At 39.7% G+C, this 16,562-nt stretch overlaps 1 protein-coding gene across 2 annotated transcripts in view; it reads left to right on the forward strand.

The window, feature by feature from the left end:
* Vps41 (VPS41 subunit of HOPS complex) overlaps positions 1-16,562 on the forward strand; it is a 127,339-nt gene that overhangs the window by 41,122 nt on the left and 69,655 nt on the right. For both annotated transcript variants that reach the window (XM_042695047.1, XM_042695048.1), the window contains 2 exons: positions 9,443-9,517; positions 16,396-16,458. In XM_042695047.1, the coding sequence (XP_042550981.1) occupies positions 9,443-9,517; positions 16,396-16,458 (138 nt within the window). The remainder of the gene's footprint in view (positions 1-9,442; positions 9,518-16,395; positions 16,459-16,562) is intronic.

Below are 16,562 nucleotides of genomic sequence, written 5' to 3' on the forward strand. Positions count from 1 at the left end.
TTAAAGTTCTTGAGTTGTGTTTGGTAATGAAGTTCATCCTCAGAGGTGCCCCCTTAGGATGGGACAGCCTAGGGTGGGGGGGGAGGGGACTCTTAGACCTAAATGTAAAGCACATAATACCTTCATGATTCCTTTTATACTTATATGGTCTACCTTTCATTGCCCGACTCTCACAAAAAAAAAAAAAAGATCATACTCTAGTAAATGTTCTCTGGAAAAATGAGATTTTTGTTCTGGAACTATAGCATTAGACAGTCTCGTCTCTGGGAATCTTGGCTGCAGAAGTCATATATTTACCATGTCAACCTTTTGCCAATCTCATTTGCATGTTGAAACATGCTAAACTGTTACTTTAAATAATTCAGGTCAAGGGTCATGTGACATGAAAATGTGTGTGTTGGGAGTTACTATTGGAAGTGAAGAGACAGTGTTGGGCTTTCTCTGCTGAGTGCTGGCTCCATGGGCAGACAACATAGTTTCTTGTAGGGTCTTTCCAAAGGCCAGCCTTTTAATTAGATGAAAAATCTTGTTTTCTTTTTCATTACTTTCTTTTTATGCAATCTAGTAGACTTGTAAGACAAAGTCTCCTATTCTTTCTTAATCTAATTACGGAAGCCAGGGGAGAAAATAATTCTGCCTAATTGCTAAGACATGGTCTTTGCAGACCCCTGGTAACTGTTGTCTCTCCCAAAGACTCCATTCCTTTCTGCCTTCAGTGTTTACTTCCAGCTCTGTGATTTTGATCTCTCTCATCTGCCTCCATTATTCTCTGTATATCCGCCTGATGCTCTTTTAGCTTGTACTTTCCTCCGATGGTTCTGTATATTGCCACCACCCTTGTACAAGTCTTTATTGAATCTCACATGGGTTATTGCAGTAAAACCTGACTGATCTCCCCACTTTATGTCTTTGCCAATCCATCCTTCACACAGCCTCCCCAGTAATCTTCCCCAAGTGGTGCTGGGATTTTGTTCCTCTCCTCACGGAAAATGCTCCAGTGACTCCTTGACATCCTTAGAATAAAGCAGCTCTCCAATGTCACATATAGGACTTCTGCTTCCCACCTCCATGCCTCTCTGCACCACAGCACCTTCGGTAGCCACACTTTGTCCTTTGGTTCTGGCTTCAATGTGCTTTCCTGTCTCTGCCCATAGACACATTCAGAGTTCTGTTTTCTCTGGGATGCTGTCGTTCTTTTTGACTGCAGGCAGAAAAGTACATTTTTTCTCCTGTATTTAAGAGCTGCTTCTTATTCATTTAGCAAACAGTCTCAGAGCATGTGCTTGGGATGGGGAAGGAGTAAAACTCAACTCCTGTTCTTGGTTAGCTCGTTTGTGCACCTAGTTATGTAAGGGTCTGGAATGTAGTATGCTAATTAGGAAATAGTGGGATCACAGATGGTGCCCACAGACTTCTTGGAGGCAGCAGGTTGTGTTTGTCCACTTTCTTAACTTCTCTTCCTGTCATTTACGGTGTTTAGTGATATTCGCTGCTCTTTGGTTAAATGTAGTTTTTAGGGAATTGGTCTCTTTGACTCCCTCAAAATAATTTCATGACTTGATGACAGCCTTTCTTTTCCTGTCATTTTCCCTATATATCTTTGGTGGATATATGTATATATAGAGAGAAATAGACCTATCTGTCTGTCTATCTATAAGCTCCATTTCTAGATTTGCTATTCATCCATCTCACTGCAGAGGACAACCACAGATTCATAGACATAATGAGGGCAAGGCCCGCAGGTCCTTTGTACACCACCAGATTCCTAGTGTCCAGCACAGAGTAAAGAAAAAGCAGTGTGTTTCATTAATAGCCTTTTCTTCCCTTTTCTTGAAGTAATTAGTGCTCAGATTGTGAGTAACTGTCTCCAGGTCTGGTGTTGTGTACAAGTCACCCTCCTACTGTTGTCCACAGGGTTGTGGCAGGCATAGGCAGAGATGAAGTTCAACAAAAGGAAAACAGCTCTGGGAATCAGCAGTGTGCCAGCTTCTTAGGAGGCAATCCCTTCCAAATCCTCCCTGTGAGTTTAAAGGTTGTTAGGATTTAGAAAACGAACATCCATCTAATAAGTCTTCAGCAGGCAGAAAGGACTCTCTGTGCCCGGCTTCTGCTGAGGTTGTAGTGTCCAGGCAGGGTGAGCAGCAGGTAAATAACTGAGCCTTCTACCAGTCAGCCATACATTCAAGGCTGTTGGTCTTGGACACCAGGTACAGGGGGTGTAGATGGCCATTGCCTTTGGTTGTATAAGTTTATAACATCTCAGTTAAATCTATTGTGTTCTTGGAGGGCAAGCAGTTAAACATTTTTTATCAGAAAATATTTTTAAAAGCTAAGGGGAAAAAACTCTAGGCATATCTGAGTGACTGGCAAAAACTGATGTTAAGCATTCTCAAATGCAGAAAATGTAAACTCAGTCATTAAATAGTGATGACATAGTGATTGGGGTAAGTGGTTTTATATTCTTTCCCAACAGAATGCCTCTTTCTCAAAACTTCTTTCTATTTCTCTCACTCCCAGATAAGTTTATTTGTTTTCAATGCTTTTTAGAATATTAGTTTGGATTGAAATAAAGCATAATCATTACCTTATGGGTATTTTGATTTGTACATCATTGGGATGGAATTAACAATTAAGTGGTTAAATAAAGATACCTACAAAAGTTAATTTTTTTCCAGGCAAGTTAGAATATTTATTAAGGCTGCCTGGAGATCTGTATAAATATGGCAGTGTGTTCATACTTTAAGCCTCTTCGTTATTCACATTAATTTTGTAACCGTTCTCATGAACCATAAAGCTACTTTACTTGAAGCACCTCAGCTTTGAAATCGCTGTGAGGGAATTGTGTACAATTGAGTAGGTTATGATATTTGGGAAGCATTTATGAATTCTTGGATTAGCAGTGTGGCTCATATCACTTCCAGTGGAAGATATGTAATATATTAAAAAGGCAATATTGAGATGCTCAGTTTTTAACTACTATGTACCTTACCTCAAGTACTTCTCACTTAGAAATCAACTTTGCTTACATACGTAAGAGTAAGCTTCTGAAAGGATAAACTGATGATTGGTGATGAATGCTTATTCATGGAATAACAGTATTTCATCCACATCGCCGCACAGCCAGGTAACATGACCAGCTATGCCACATTTTACAACTTAACCTTGCTCTGTTTGTGGGAAATAAGTGACTATTCTGATCTATAAATTAACTAATTATTTCTCAAGTTGGAATCGTCTACTCTTGATAAAGTACTGTCCACATCTGCAGAAACAACAGTTCCTGTTAAAAGCTGGATTATCAGTCCGAGAACCTCAAATTAATATCTGTATTTATTCAGTGATCTTTAAACATGGTCTTTAAAACCTGCAAAGAGGACACCGCCTTGAATATTTGTTTCAGTTAGGGAATTTCCTCGGCATGGCGGAGGTGTGATTGACAGGGTGGACTGGCAGCTCTTTACCAGCCACTCAAGCCCAGTTGTTGATGGTGAGAACCTTGGGGCCCAGGAGGACCATCCATTAACTCTTTGTACTGTACTTATTTTGAGGCTTTACTAGTTTTTAATTTTTTTTCTTATATTTAGGAAAATGACATTGCAACAAAATTCTGCATCTGTTTTCATCTATTCTCTCATTAGTTGTCTTCTTCCAGAGCTTCCATTTACTTATTTACTTGGTTGTGATTACATGAGATGAACCTCAGACTTTTAAAAGACTCTTTCTTACTCATTCTTCTGATCAGCCTCACTGAGCTTTTGGATGCGAGCTGCTGAGTTTACAGAATTTTCTAGGAGGGAGAAAGGTGGAAGAGGGACGTGCTAGGCATATTCTAGGCCAAGGACATGGAGTTAAAGAGAACATTTCAGGGAATCAACGTGGCTGGAATCTTTTGGGTCTGGCTAGAAATGGGCCTGGAGAGGTAGGTGGAGCCAGATAATGAATGTCAGTAGGATGATCGTTAAATCAGGACTTGAGAGTGAAAGGGGTAGCTGTACATTATCCATAGAGTCTAGGAATGTAGCTCAATGGGGGTGTACCTATACAGAATGTGGAAAGTCCTAGGATCTATTCCTAGCGCGCGCGCGCACACACACGCACACACACACACACACACACACACACACACACACACACACACACACACACACACACACACACACAGCCTTTTTTTTTTTCCCAAGAAAGAAAGATAAGTGATCTTGAGATAGTAGTCCTACAGACACTGCTGAGGAACAGTAAGGTGTATGGCCACTTTGTTCAGGAGTTTGTGCTTTACACAGGACACAGCATTCCTAACTTTTAGAAGGACGACTTCAGTGTTAGCTGTGTAGTGAATGGGGTGTTGGAGGTAAAGGCTGGCACGTTTGGGAAATCCAGGTGTGGTTGGCTTGTTTGGGAAAGTGACACCCATTAGGAGACCATCTGCTTCAGCTATATGGAGAGAGAGATTAGAGAGACATTGACAGGGCCGAATGATAGGTCTTGGTGACTTCTTTTCTTTTTTTTTTTTGTCGGCCGTGGGGCTTGAACTCTCGGCCTAGGCACTGTCCCTCAGCTCTTCAGCTCAAGGCGAGCGCTCTATCACTTGAGCTACAGCGCCACTTAGGTTTTCTGGTGGTTTATTGGAGATAGGAGTCTCACGGTCTCTCCTGCCCGGGCTGGCTTTGAACCACGATCCTCAGATCTCAGCCTCCTGAGTAGCTAGGGTTACAGGTGTGAGCCACCAGCACCCGGCTTGGTGACTTATTTTCAAAGTATGGTCTTGCTTTATGCTGGGCTGTGATCTTCACACTCAAGCTTCTTTGGGTTGCTGGAAGCAATGTCAAGGCAGTTAAGCCCAGAAAGGCAGAATGAACTCCTGTTGCTTCAGCCTCAGAAAGGTCCTGGTGACTTTAGCAGGAGCAATTGACACTTTAGAGATGGGAACATCAGCCAGTTGTCCTAGTACAAGGGAGCAACCCAGGGACACAAGGCTACTAACTTCTGCTGAGGACATACCTGGAGCCTTACATATCTTCTCTTAAACTTACTAAGCCAGTAGTAATTTGAGACTTTCAGGAAAGCGTCACAAAAGTTTCCTGGTTTCTAGATTGCTTGGTGGTTTAGTTTATTCCCCGCCTTGAATCGAAGAAGGATTTTAAAGTAGAGATTAACTCTTACAGACACTAAAGGTTGAGAGTTTTTAGTTAAAGATGGGGCCCCGATGGTTTTAAAGTAAGTGAATGAGAAAATGAACATTTTTGTTTTTGTTTTGCTGATTTGTAAAATACCTATGATTGGCTTCTCTGTCCGTGTGGGTACTTGCTAGCCCTCCAGGGTGTCTCCTCAGTAGAGAGTAAAGTACAGGGAAAGATGAGCTTCCCCAAGGACAAAGGGACAGGCTTTTGCTTTTCACACTTGGAGTGAAAGTGTGGCTTGCTCGCTAACTGTGACTAAACAGCATGAGGCTGCACAGGCAGTTGCCTTGGGCGGTGAGGTTGCTAACCAGTGGATCTCTGAGAGCAGGAAAATGAAATCCTGTCTCCTGCTTCTTATTCTTTCCACTCTATGTCCATGGGGATGTAGCATTTGTGAAGGAATCAATTATCCATTTGTTAGTCAGAGGAGCCTTACAAATTATACATTAGCAGATTGATTTCTTAGGTTCACAGTTGGGGGGCCAATAGCTTAGGTGGGATGAGGGGCAGTGTCAGGGGAAAAGAAGTTGCCACGAAGAACACCATTAAAAGCAGCTTTTCAAATGACCATGAATTTATTCCTAACTGAAGAGCTGGCATAATCCATACTAAGTGTGTTTATTTCAAGCATTTTTATTAGGTAATTGATTATCACATGAGGTGTAACCTGTTTCTTTAAATTTAAGAACTTGAGACCACCTGTAGTGGACTTGGATTTAGTGGTATGTTCTGGTCGTCACCCCTCCTGCTTTCTTTATTCTATTGAGGAAACACTTTCATGTGTTCTATACTGTCAGCTTGACACTATTGATTTTTGAGCAGACTCCCTTATATTTGTCCAGAATTCCAAACATATCTCCATTAGGAACAAAATTGTAGCTAATGGAAAATACAGCTGAGACCATTTCTCTCTGGTCTTCTTTGGTCCCCTTCCCTTTTTCATGTCTGCTGCAGTGTCCCACCTTTGCAAATATGCATCTCAAATTGTGTGTGAGGCGGGACTCTCCGCTCTTCAGCTGTTACAGCAAAAGGCACAGAAAACCAGGATCTCTCTGTCTCTGCCAGGTTTCCCTTCAAGCTTGTGGGCATCCTGCTTCCTTTCTTGTGTGTGTACCTTTGTTTCCAGATACAGAGGAAGCAGATATGTCAGGCAGTTGTTCTTGTGCATGAGAGCAATGGTTATGGATGCAGGCTGGTTGCAAGCACCACTGACAATTGTAATTTGAAATCCTATTATTTATTAAATCTTATTCTTTATTACATGTTAGAGAATTTTTATGTAAATGGAATATGCATAGCGATGATGCAGAATCAAAATATGTGCTGTAGTTCCCTGGAAAGATGGCTTTAACGGTTAATCTTGATTTTGGTTTCTTTTTGTTTTGGGATTAATGAGTTTGCTGCTTAATCAGGTTTTTGAAATATTTATCTTCTGATTACAAATACCATAAATACTTGTAGAAAGCTAGCAGAACATCGAAAGGGGCAACTTAATAATAATATTTTACAGTCAGATTATAACTGGTGCTAATATTTCAGAGTGTCCTAAAGGACGTATGTCTAAACGAGGTAATATTTGTAAACATTGGGTCACATTGAACCTGCAGTGATCCTAACTTCATGATTTGAGAGCACTGTTCTTCAGATCACGAGTTCTGCTGGGGAGTCTTTTGGTCATCAGATTCAGGACACGCTGACCTCTTGGAAATCTCTTATACTCTTATAAAGGTTGACTTCTGGGAAAGGCTGCAGTTCAAAAATCAGCCAAAGAGCATTCTGGATAAATTTTGCCTGAAAAGATGACAGGAATTACCTACAGATCCAATATAGAGTAGGAAACAAGATTAGGAGTAAGAAATGTCTCCAAGGTTTTTTCCTGGAGCAAGCAGAAAGGTAGAAGGCATTAACTGAGATGCAGACCACATTCGAAGAGCCTCTCAGGGACCTGGAGGTTGTGGCTTAAATGAGAAGAGTGCCTGCCTAGCAAGCACAAGGCTCTGAGTTCAAACCCCAGTACTGTCAAACACCACTACCAACCAAGAACTCAAAACAAAGAAGACCCTCTCCAGGAAGAAAGATGAGAATCTTAGTTTTAGGATACATTTTAATTACAATGCCTGTTAGGCATGCATGCTAGAACATAAATAAGTAAATCTTACATGTTGGTCAGGAATGTGGAGAGTTCAGTTTGGAGCTACCGATTTGATAGGAGTCATTTCTGCCCTGGAGAAGATTACTAGTATTTAAGATAAGTATAAAAATGTAAGAAAAATAAAGACTTGATTGAGATGTAGAATCAGAGATAAGGACCATCCAGCAAAATGACTGAAATGGAATGGCCAGAAATTTTAAAGGAAAACCTGGCCTCGTGACATCTTTTCATAGAGGCAAAGAGGCATTCCCAGCAGTGTTAAACGTTCTGATTGGATAAACAAAGTTAGAATTCAACTACAGCCATCAACTTGAGCAACACTAAGGTCATCTTATTTTAAAATTTGCATAGAAGATTAAAATCTTGAGAAAAGCCAAGGAAAATACGAAAATAGGCCAGGCTGCACCTTACCAAATGCCAAAATCTGTATATACATATTCTGTACTTAAATCAGTATTGAACATGAAAATTCATAAAGTTTAGCAGTACTGGGTACTGAATTTGGGGACCCATGCTTGCTAGGCAGGCCTTTTACCTCTTGAGTCGTGCCTCTAGCTCCTTTTTGCAGTGGTTATTTTTGAGATGGAGGTTTTGCATTGTACCCAGGTAGACCTGGGCTGCAGTCTTCCTACTTGTACTTTCCTGTGTTGCTAGGGATGACATATATGCCATTGCTACCTATCTCTGTATCTGGGATAATGGGCATATGTCATTGGTTGAGATGAGGTCTCATGAATTTTTAGGCCCAGTCTGATCTTAAGCTGGCCTCTGCCTTCCAAGTAGCTAGAATTATAGCATTGAGCCACTGTACCTGGCAGTGTGTATGTAAATATTTATTATATGATAATCACATTTCAAGCGTAGGCTACATGCATATCTATTTCTAAAAAAATGATTTCTGAGAGGATTTAAAGGCTTGAATATAATAAATAATATAATACCATGTTATAGAAGACTAGATATACAATGTATGGATGAACATAAAAAAGAAACATATTTGTAAGGAAAAATGGGCAGAAGATGTGAATGAGCATTTTATACATATTTTATACAAGATCAAATTAATTGGCCCATAGACTTAGAAAAATGCTTATGCTTATTAGTAGTCAGGGAAATGAATCAATGAATACTGATCACTAACAGAAAAAAAGTTTTAAAAAAGTCTGTTGCCAGTAGAGATGAGGGAAGGAGCATGTTCTGCCTCATAGTCATGATTTGTTTTAGTGTTACTAGTGTATATATGCTACAACACAGGCTTTCTGTTCAATGGCATGGTGGTGTAATAAGTTTGTCCTCGGAAGACCATTGTATGGTGTAGCCACAAAATGTTGCTACGGATTTGGACAGGATGTCAGGATGTATTCTGTAATTCTATGTACCTATTCTGTAGTTTCATGTAGATTTATTTTCCTTATTAGGAGGTGGGGGTACCATCCTGAGAGGTCTACTGTCTTCCAGGATTGGAAACAGAAGGTGTATGCAGGTCTTTGGAAATGATACAGTGTGATTGAGACACGGTTAGGACAGACCATGAACCTTTTGGTCAGAGTCCAGGAATGAAGTACTTACATTCTGACATGTGTATGGAAAATGAAGCACATCCCTAAATATAGGCTGAAATGAAGAACCTTGCACTGAGCACTTGATTGCTTGGCTTCATTCTGCTTTGGGTCTGCTTTGTAGGTGTACAGCACCACTGTCCTAATAGATTTTCCTGCATCGAGAAGATAATATGGGAATTCTGTGACTTTTCAGCAGCCCCTAGTCACATTTGGTTGTTGAACTACTGACACATGTATTTCAAATGAAGAACTGACTTATGAAAATGACTTAATTGTAATAAGTACTTTTAAAATTTACATAGCCATACATGGAGACTACTATATTAAAGGCACAGGAATTCTAGACTATACACCCTAAAGCTGCACTTATAGTTATGTTAAACATGTTACTATTTTTTTATTTGCAAAACAAAATATGTCATGAACTCTGGCATGAAAACAGATAAACCACTGATTCTACCATGTGAATGTTAATAAAGTAAAGCATTTATTGTTGATACCTGTTTTTCCTGAGGTTTTACATATCCTTTTGGTTTTGGTTTGTTTTTCAGAGCCCCGTGAAGATAAACCAGATTAGCCTGGATGAGAGTGGAGAGCACATGGGCGTGTGTTCCGAGGATGGCAAGGTATAGGGAGAGGTGGTCCCACTTCTCTGGCAATGCCGCCTATGATCATGCCTGACCCCAGGTGATCAGAACTGCACTCAGCTTCCTATTCCTCTGCATCAAAAGAACCTTTGATTATTTTCTTTGAGTATCGGACTTGCTTCCGATTGCTCATAATTAAAGTAAAATATATTTTGCACAAATGTGCCTTAGGAAAAGTAATTACAAGAATGTCAATAATCTAACTAGTATTAAGCTGATTAACAGCTGTGGCAGGGTGGCATGTCACCTTAATCATTACTGGGTGCCACTTAGACTTCAGTGACTGGCCTGCAGCTCCTGCAAGACAGTAGTTTAATTCCTCTCTGCCATAAATCCACAAAATTGGATTTTGTGGGCATGATTTCTGTGGGCTGGTGGTTTTCATTTTCACACACAAGTTATGAATGTTACTCTTGAATTATAGAATCTTTTGATAAGCAATCATAGTTTATCAGAAGAATAAAGTGTCTTACAATGGCCACATTAAATAAATGTAAAATCAATATATGTACAGTTTTCTAAAATCCTGGCACCTACTTCCTTGGCTGAGGACATACATCATTTCTGCAGTGTATAACTAACAATTATCAGTGCTTCTTGCTGATGTTGAGCTGTGGCATTTAGTGCTTGTGGTGATTGATTTTCCACTTAGAAGAATGTCTTTTTTGTTTTTAAGTCAATGGAAGTCTTTTGTAATGTGAGTTTGCAATGATAAAATTCTAATGCACTGTGTATTTAAGCTACTTTTGAAAAGTAAAAGTTTAAGAAGAGATTACATTGTTATAAACCTCATGTATTCCTTACTGAATAGAAATTTCCTAATCTAATTGTATATTTTTACGTGCTCTAAATTCAGAGGACCGTGAAAATGAGTAAATTAAAAACAGTATACTCAATGTTAAAGAGATACCCGTTTCTCTCTGTTGTTCATGCATAAGAAATTTTTTTCTATATCTCAGTCTAGTGTTTCCCAGAAAGTCTTTGAAAGCATATCAGGTTTTACAGGACTTTGTGAAATTCTGAGGTGAGCGTGATAATGAGGGAGAGGAGCTGGTTTGTGCAGAAATTGAGAAAAATCAATCATACTATTGAAACGTATGTATGCGCCTAGTATTTAACTGCAAAGAAATGTAATCTTTTTTTTTTTTTTTCAATTTGAGGAACTCTTTCCAGAATGGTACCAGGTTAATTAAAACAAGAATATTTGGGGGCTGGGGATTTAGCCCAGCAGAAGGGCGCCCGCCTGGCGCATGCAAGGCCCTGGGTTCGGTCCTCAGCCCTGGGGAAAAAAAAAAAAGAATATTTGTTTATGGAGTTAGAAACAAATGTTTTCTTTTTTTCTTTCTTTTTTTTTTTTTTTTTTTTTTGCGGGTTGTGGGCCTGAACTCTGGGCCTAGGCGCTGTCCATCAGCTCTTCTGCCCAAGGATAGCGCTCTACCACTTGAGCCACAGCGCCACTTCCAGCTTTTTCTGTTTATGTGGTGCTGAGGAATCAAACCCAAGGCCTCATGCATGCAAGGCAAGCACTCTACCACTGAGCCACCTTCCCAGCCCCAGAAACAAATGTTTTCGAGACACTTTCAGAGCTTTAAAGAGTTGTTATTAAAGATCCTAAATATAAAGACTGTCACTGTGTAAAGACTCTGATGCATGAAATGATGACACCTATGGGCAAACACCTCTGGTTTCATATTTGAGCAAAATGTAGAACTGCTATATATTTTTTTATTGTGAAAATACTGTACAGAAGAGTTACAATTACATGAGCAAGATAATGAGTACATTTTTTATCAGGCATTGTAGCCTCCTCCTTTGTTTCCCCTTCCCATCCCATCCTTCCCCTGCCCCCCCCATCCAACACTCCTCCCCCCCACCAAAGCTGTAAAGTTCATTTTTGACATAGCGACTTGTATGTCTCATTGTTACAATGGGTCCACCTGTATTCCTATTTAAACGATTTGTTTTTCCCTTCCCCTCCACAAATTATACCAACATCAAATACAGTGAAAGCAGGGGCTTTCACTGCTATATTTTTATATAGACTTGTGATAGGTTTTGTGGAGTTGTATTTCCACGCATGCCGGCAGTCTATTTTGACCATTTCATCCTCTCTCACCCTCTTAGTCCAACTCCCTCTCACTGGTACTCATCCCCCAACAGAGCCAGTTTCTCTCCCTTCTACTCCTAGCCCTTATTGGTAACAGCTTTGGTTGAGTTGCAGTATATCTCAAAGTTATTCACCCTCTTTCTCTATTACCTTCCACTTTCCCTTCTCCTAAGTAGTCCCTTTAGACTTTTGTTCTGTCTATCTAATCATGTATACAGGAATAATACATATGTAGATTCAAGTTCATGAATTATCTTTTAGTTCTAGCTTCTAAATATGAATGAAAAAATATATGATATCTTGTTTTGAGGGTTTTTTTTGTCTTGCTCAATATGATACAGTCCACCCATTTTCTTGTAAATGACAGGATTTTACCTTTTTTATGGCTATGTAATATTCCATAATATGTTTTTACAACGTCATCTTTATCCATTCATCTATTGTTGGGCACAATGGCTGATTCCATAGTTTTACTGTGGTGAACAATACTATGATAAGTATAAGTATACAAGTGTCTTTCTTTTGTATTGACTTACGTTCCTTTGGATATTTGCCCAATAGTGGTAGAGTCATAGGGTAGTCTATTTTTAGTTTTTTTTTTTTAAAGGATGTGACATATTTTGAAAAATGACTTTGTCATATATTTTATTTAGCATTAATAGAACTGAAAATCTTACAGTGAACATGTTTGTGTAAAGTGGCCCTTACCATAGACCAGCTGTTATTGTGAAAATTGAGGAGCTTGTTGAAAAGAATGTGGACACAGTGGTCATAAAGATAAAATCAGAAAGGCCACAGGTCTTCTGATCTAATATCTAGAGCTTTCTTTTCTTATTTTTGCTTTCCAATGCACCTTTGAAGGGCCATTGTAAGTTTTACTCTGTTTTCTATATTAAGACTCATGAGGGGCTGGGAAGGTGGCTCAGTGGTAGAGTACTTGCCTTGCATGTATGAGGCCCTGGGTTCGATTCCTCAGCACCACATAAACAGAAAAAGCTGGAAGTGGCTCTGTGGCTCAAGTGGTAGCCTTGAGATGGAGAGCCCAGGGACAGTGCCCAGGCCCAGAGTTCAAGCCCTACAATTGACCAAAAAAAAAAAAAAAGACTCATGAGCAAACAGTTCTCAATATTTCAATAACGACCTTTGATGTTTGCATTCATTTGTAGAGCTGTAATTCTAGCAGTTGATTAAACTATAGTTGATTGAGCTGGTACTCACTTCTGGTCTTCTTCTCTCATAGCTTTCTTTGAGTTCTAAATTGGGGGATCCACACATGCCCACATTGTATATATTGTATGTAATCTATGTGTATGTTCAATTTCAACTTATTAACATATGTTCATAAGCAACCTTTCAAGTTCACCTTACTGACATACATTTATAAGTAACTTTTTAGTTTATTGTCTACCAGGTTTATTTCTCATTTCTCACATATACTACCTTTATGTCTAAACTAGCCTCTAGTGTAAAATTCTGGTGGAAATGTTTTCAAAGTTTTGGAGATGATTGTTGCCTTTTTCTGACCCTTTGGAGACATGTCTGATGCAGCCTACTGCTTTAAGAAGTCTCAGAAGTATGTTTGTTTTGTCCTTCCTTGCAGCTTAGACAGCAGCATTCATAAATTCTCCTTGTAATTGTGCTAAGTTATGACTAGTTTTGCTATCTCTTCATTTTGTCTAGAATGCAGTAAGTCCTTTTGAATCATATACTGAGGTATTACTTCAGGTACAATTTTGGTTATTACTTCAATTCCATCTATTCTCAATTCTTCAAAGGAATTCAGTCTGGTGAAGCAAGAGGCAATATCACCCAGAGGCAGGAGCATAGCCCTGTAGTCCACTGCCTGGGCTGCCACCCACTCTGCTGCCCACCTTACCTCTGTAGGCAGTTGGGGAGGCCTGCTCAGGAGCATATCAACTGTGTTTTATCACCACATATTCATTTCCTAACTTACATTAGGCTGGGATTTCACATTAGTGAAATGTACTGAAGCACCAATGGATTTATAAACCACCTCCATTCTGAGGCTGATGTGCTGTATAAAGTTTACTTCTCTGTAGTCAAGGAGAGTGTTACTCAAGCTCAAGAATAGAAGTTGACTTCCTTGTTTTCTGCTTAGGTTTCATGGTTGTTTGTTTTGAGACAGTGTTTTGCTATATAGCCCAGTCTGGCCTCAAATTCTTGATCTTCCTGCCTCGGCCTCCAGAGTGCTGGATTGAAGGCATGAGCCCAGCTTTGAGTTGAATTCTAATCTCACTTTGCTCCCTTCATCAGGTACTCTTTTGGGTTTTGTTTGCTTGTTTCATGATTTTTACCCTGACTGGTTCCCCAGGAGGGAGGAATGCAGTGCCTGCCAACTGAGAGCAGTGCTGGTGCCATCCTCTGTTCTTTTCATTCTTCTGCAAATACACCTTATTCTCTTCATCACTGTACTATTTTATTTTCCTAGACTCATGGCTTTTTTTTTTTTCTTTTTCTTTTTTGGGTCCAGTCGTGGGGCCTGAACTCTGGGCCTGGGCACTGTCCCTCAGCTCTTCAGCTCAAGGCTAGCGCTCTACCACTTGAGCCACAGCGCCACTTCCGGCTTTTTTCTTTTTGCTTATGTGGTGCTGAGGAATCGAACCCAGGGTCTTAGGCATGCAAGGCAAGCGCTCTACCACTGAGCCACCTTCCCAGCCCCGGACTCATGACTTTTAAAGGGACTTTTATCCCTGGCAATTCATAATTTAATTTTCTCCACTTGACTCTCAGCCCGTGTGCTCATCACTGTTTTCTAAAAATTACTCTTACTGTCTGGAGGTAGAAGGCAAGATAGCCATCTAAATGAGTAATCTGCTTCATTTTGTTTCAAATTCTGTCTTGAAGCTTCAATCTCAGAAGTTTGGCAGATAGTTAAGACTTTTCTTTGTTGTTCTGTTCTGCTTTTCTAATCCTTCATGTGGAATGATGTCTTTCTTACTTGCAGATTTTAGGCTGTCTTATATAAAGATCTCATGTAGAAAAACAGGCTTCTAAGGCCTGAGTTCTGGTCCTAAGTCTTGTGATTACAATTTTTAGAACTTTAGGCAAGTGGTTTATCTTCTGCAGAATTGTTCATTAAACAAGCATGGTGGTATTTACTCCCATCCCTCACTAGGCCTTTTTGAGGGCCCCAGGAGGACCAAGTTTGGCAACTCTGGCTGTGTATTGTCCTGAGGGAGCCTTCACAAATAGCATTCATCCCAAATTGAAGTAATTTAATTTGTCTAGGGTGGGGTCCAGCCCTCAGTGTCTGGGGATTGTAACCATGAATATAATCAGAGATGAAGCTTGTTGAAGCATTTAGAGATGTAAATTAGTAATAGACTAAGATTTCACCCAACACCTGTTGTGACATTGTGGATGCAGAGAAAGACAGGTTGTGTTAGCATAACTGCACTTTTTAATTAAGTAGGAAATCACACTGGGGTCTCTATTGCTTCTATTACTGTTAGTTAGCTCCAAGTCTTTGAGAACCTCTGGAGTTCTCATGTTCTGCTGTTAAGAGTATAAGTAACAAGGCAGGCGCCCCGTGGCTCACGCCTGTAATCCTAGCTACTCAGGATGCTGAGATCTGAGGATCACGGTTCAAAGCCAGCCCAGGCATGAAAATCCATGAGACTCTTATCTCTAATAAACCGCTCAGAAAACTGAAAGTGGTGCTGTGGCTCAAGTGGTAGAGCACTAGCCTTGAGCAGGTAGTATAGACTGTTTTATAGCAGTGCTATTCATAACAGCCCCAATCCGGAAATACCCAGGTGGTCATCAGTGGAAGGAATACATGAATTGTGATGTAGTGATACATTGAAATACTATATAGCAATGATAAAAATTCACTGCTGCTATATACAACAGTGTGCAAGGAATATGTCCAGTAGAAGAACCAGTGAGATAATATGTGATTCTGTTTATATAAAATTTAAACCTTATCATGATTTATTTATGCATGGTGATAGATTGTATGGTAGTGGTTAATATGAAGATGTTGTCTACTGTATAGACACCAAGGGATTCCTAGAAATTACTCTATGTACTGGGCTGGCTTTTAATTCATAGTCTTCTAGTCTCAGCAACCCAGGTGCTGGGATTGTGGGTGTATGCTACTGCACCCAGTTTGGATTTGATTTGGGTGATGGTTGAAGGGTTAGATTTGTGTCATAAACATGTGCAAAGCTGCATGGAAAATACAGATATGAACAAAATAGCCTGCAATAGCCTTAAAGTAGGAATTGGTAAGGAGGAACTTACATCTTTCCCTGATACATTCTCAGTATTTTCCATGTAAGATTGTAAATGAAGTTTATCTCATCTCATACCAACCACATTGATCTAGGTGCCTGATTTATATATGAATGACTCAAGAAAGAAGCTCCGTTCTCCTTAAGGGGTGAAAAAAATGATTGCTTTAAGAATAGCCAATGAGATATTCATTCAAAGAATATTAATAAGCTTTTCATACTTGTGTCATTTTTAAAAGTTGAATCCATTTACTAAAACAGATTTGTAGAATAGTGGAGACTCTATCGATGGAATCCTATAAAATCTTAATTACAGTAGCTACTGTCTCCCTGAATGGATTGAGTTCATTGGATATGTAGTAGTGGTTACAGGGGCTCGGAATTATTAAGTGTTCTACTTGTCTTTCTTACTTTCTAAAATTATTGATAGTATGTTCTGCTGACTCAGCAGCTTTTGTCTTCTTATGGTGATGAAAGGCATGGTCTGTTTACAGGTGCAGGTTTTTGGACTATATTCTGGAGAAGAATTTCATGAGACATTTGACTGTCCCATTAAAGTAAGTATTAGGAAGCTTTAATTTTTCAAAGAATTTCTCAGCTCAGGGATTGAAATTATGGTAATTCTGTTACTTCTGATTCACTCATCACTATGCTACACCAA

Source organism: Dipodomys spectabilis, unplaced genomic scaffold (assembly GCF_019054845.1).
Source record: "Dipodomys spectabilis isolate Male_0828 unplaced genomic scaffold, ASM1905484v1 ptg000178l, whole genome shotgun sequence".
NCBI classification, from domain to species: domain Eukaryota; kingdom Metazoa; phylum Chordata; class Mammalia; order Rodentia; family Heteromyidae; genus Dipodomys; species Dipodomys spectabilis.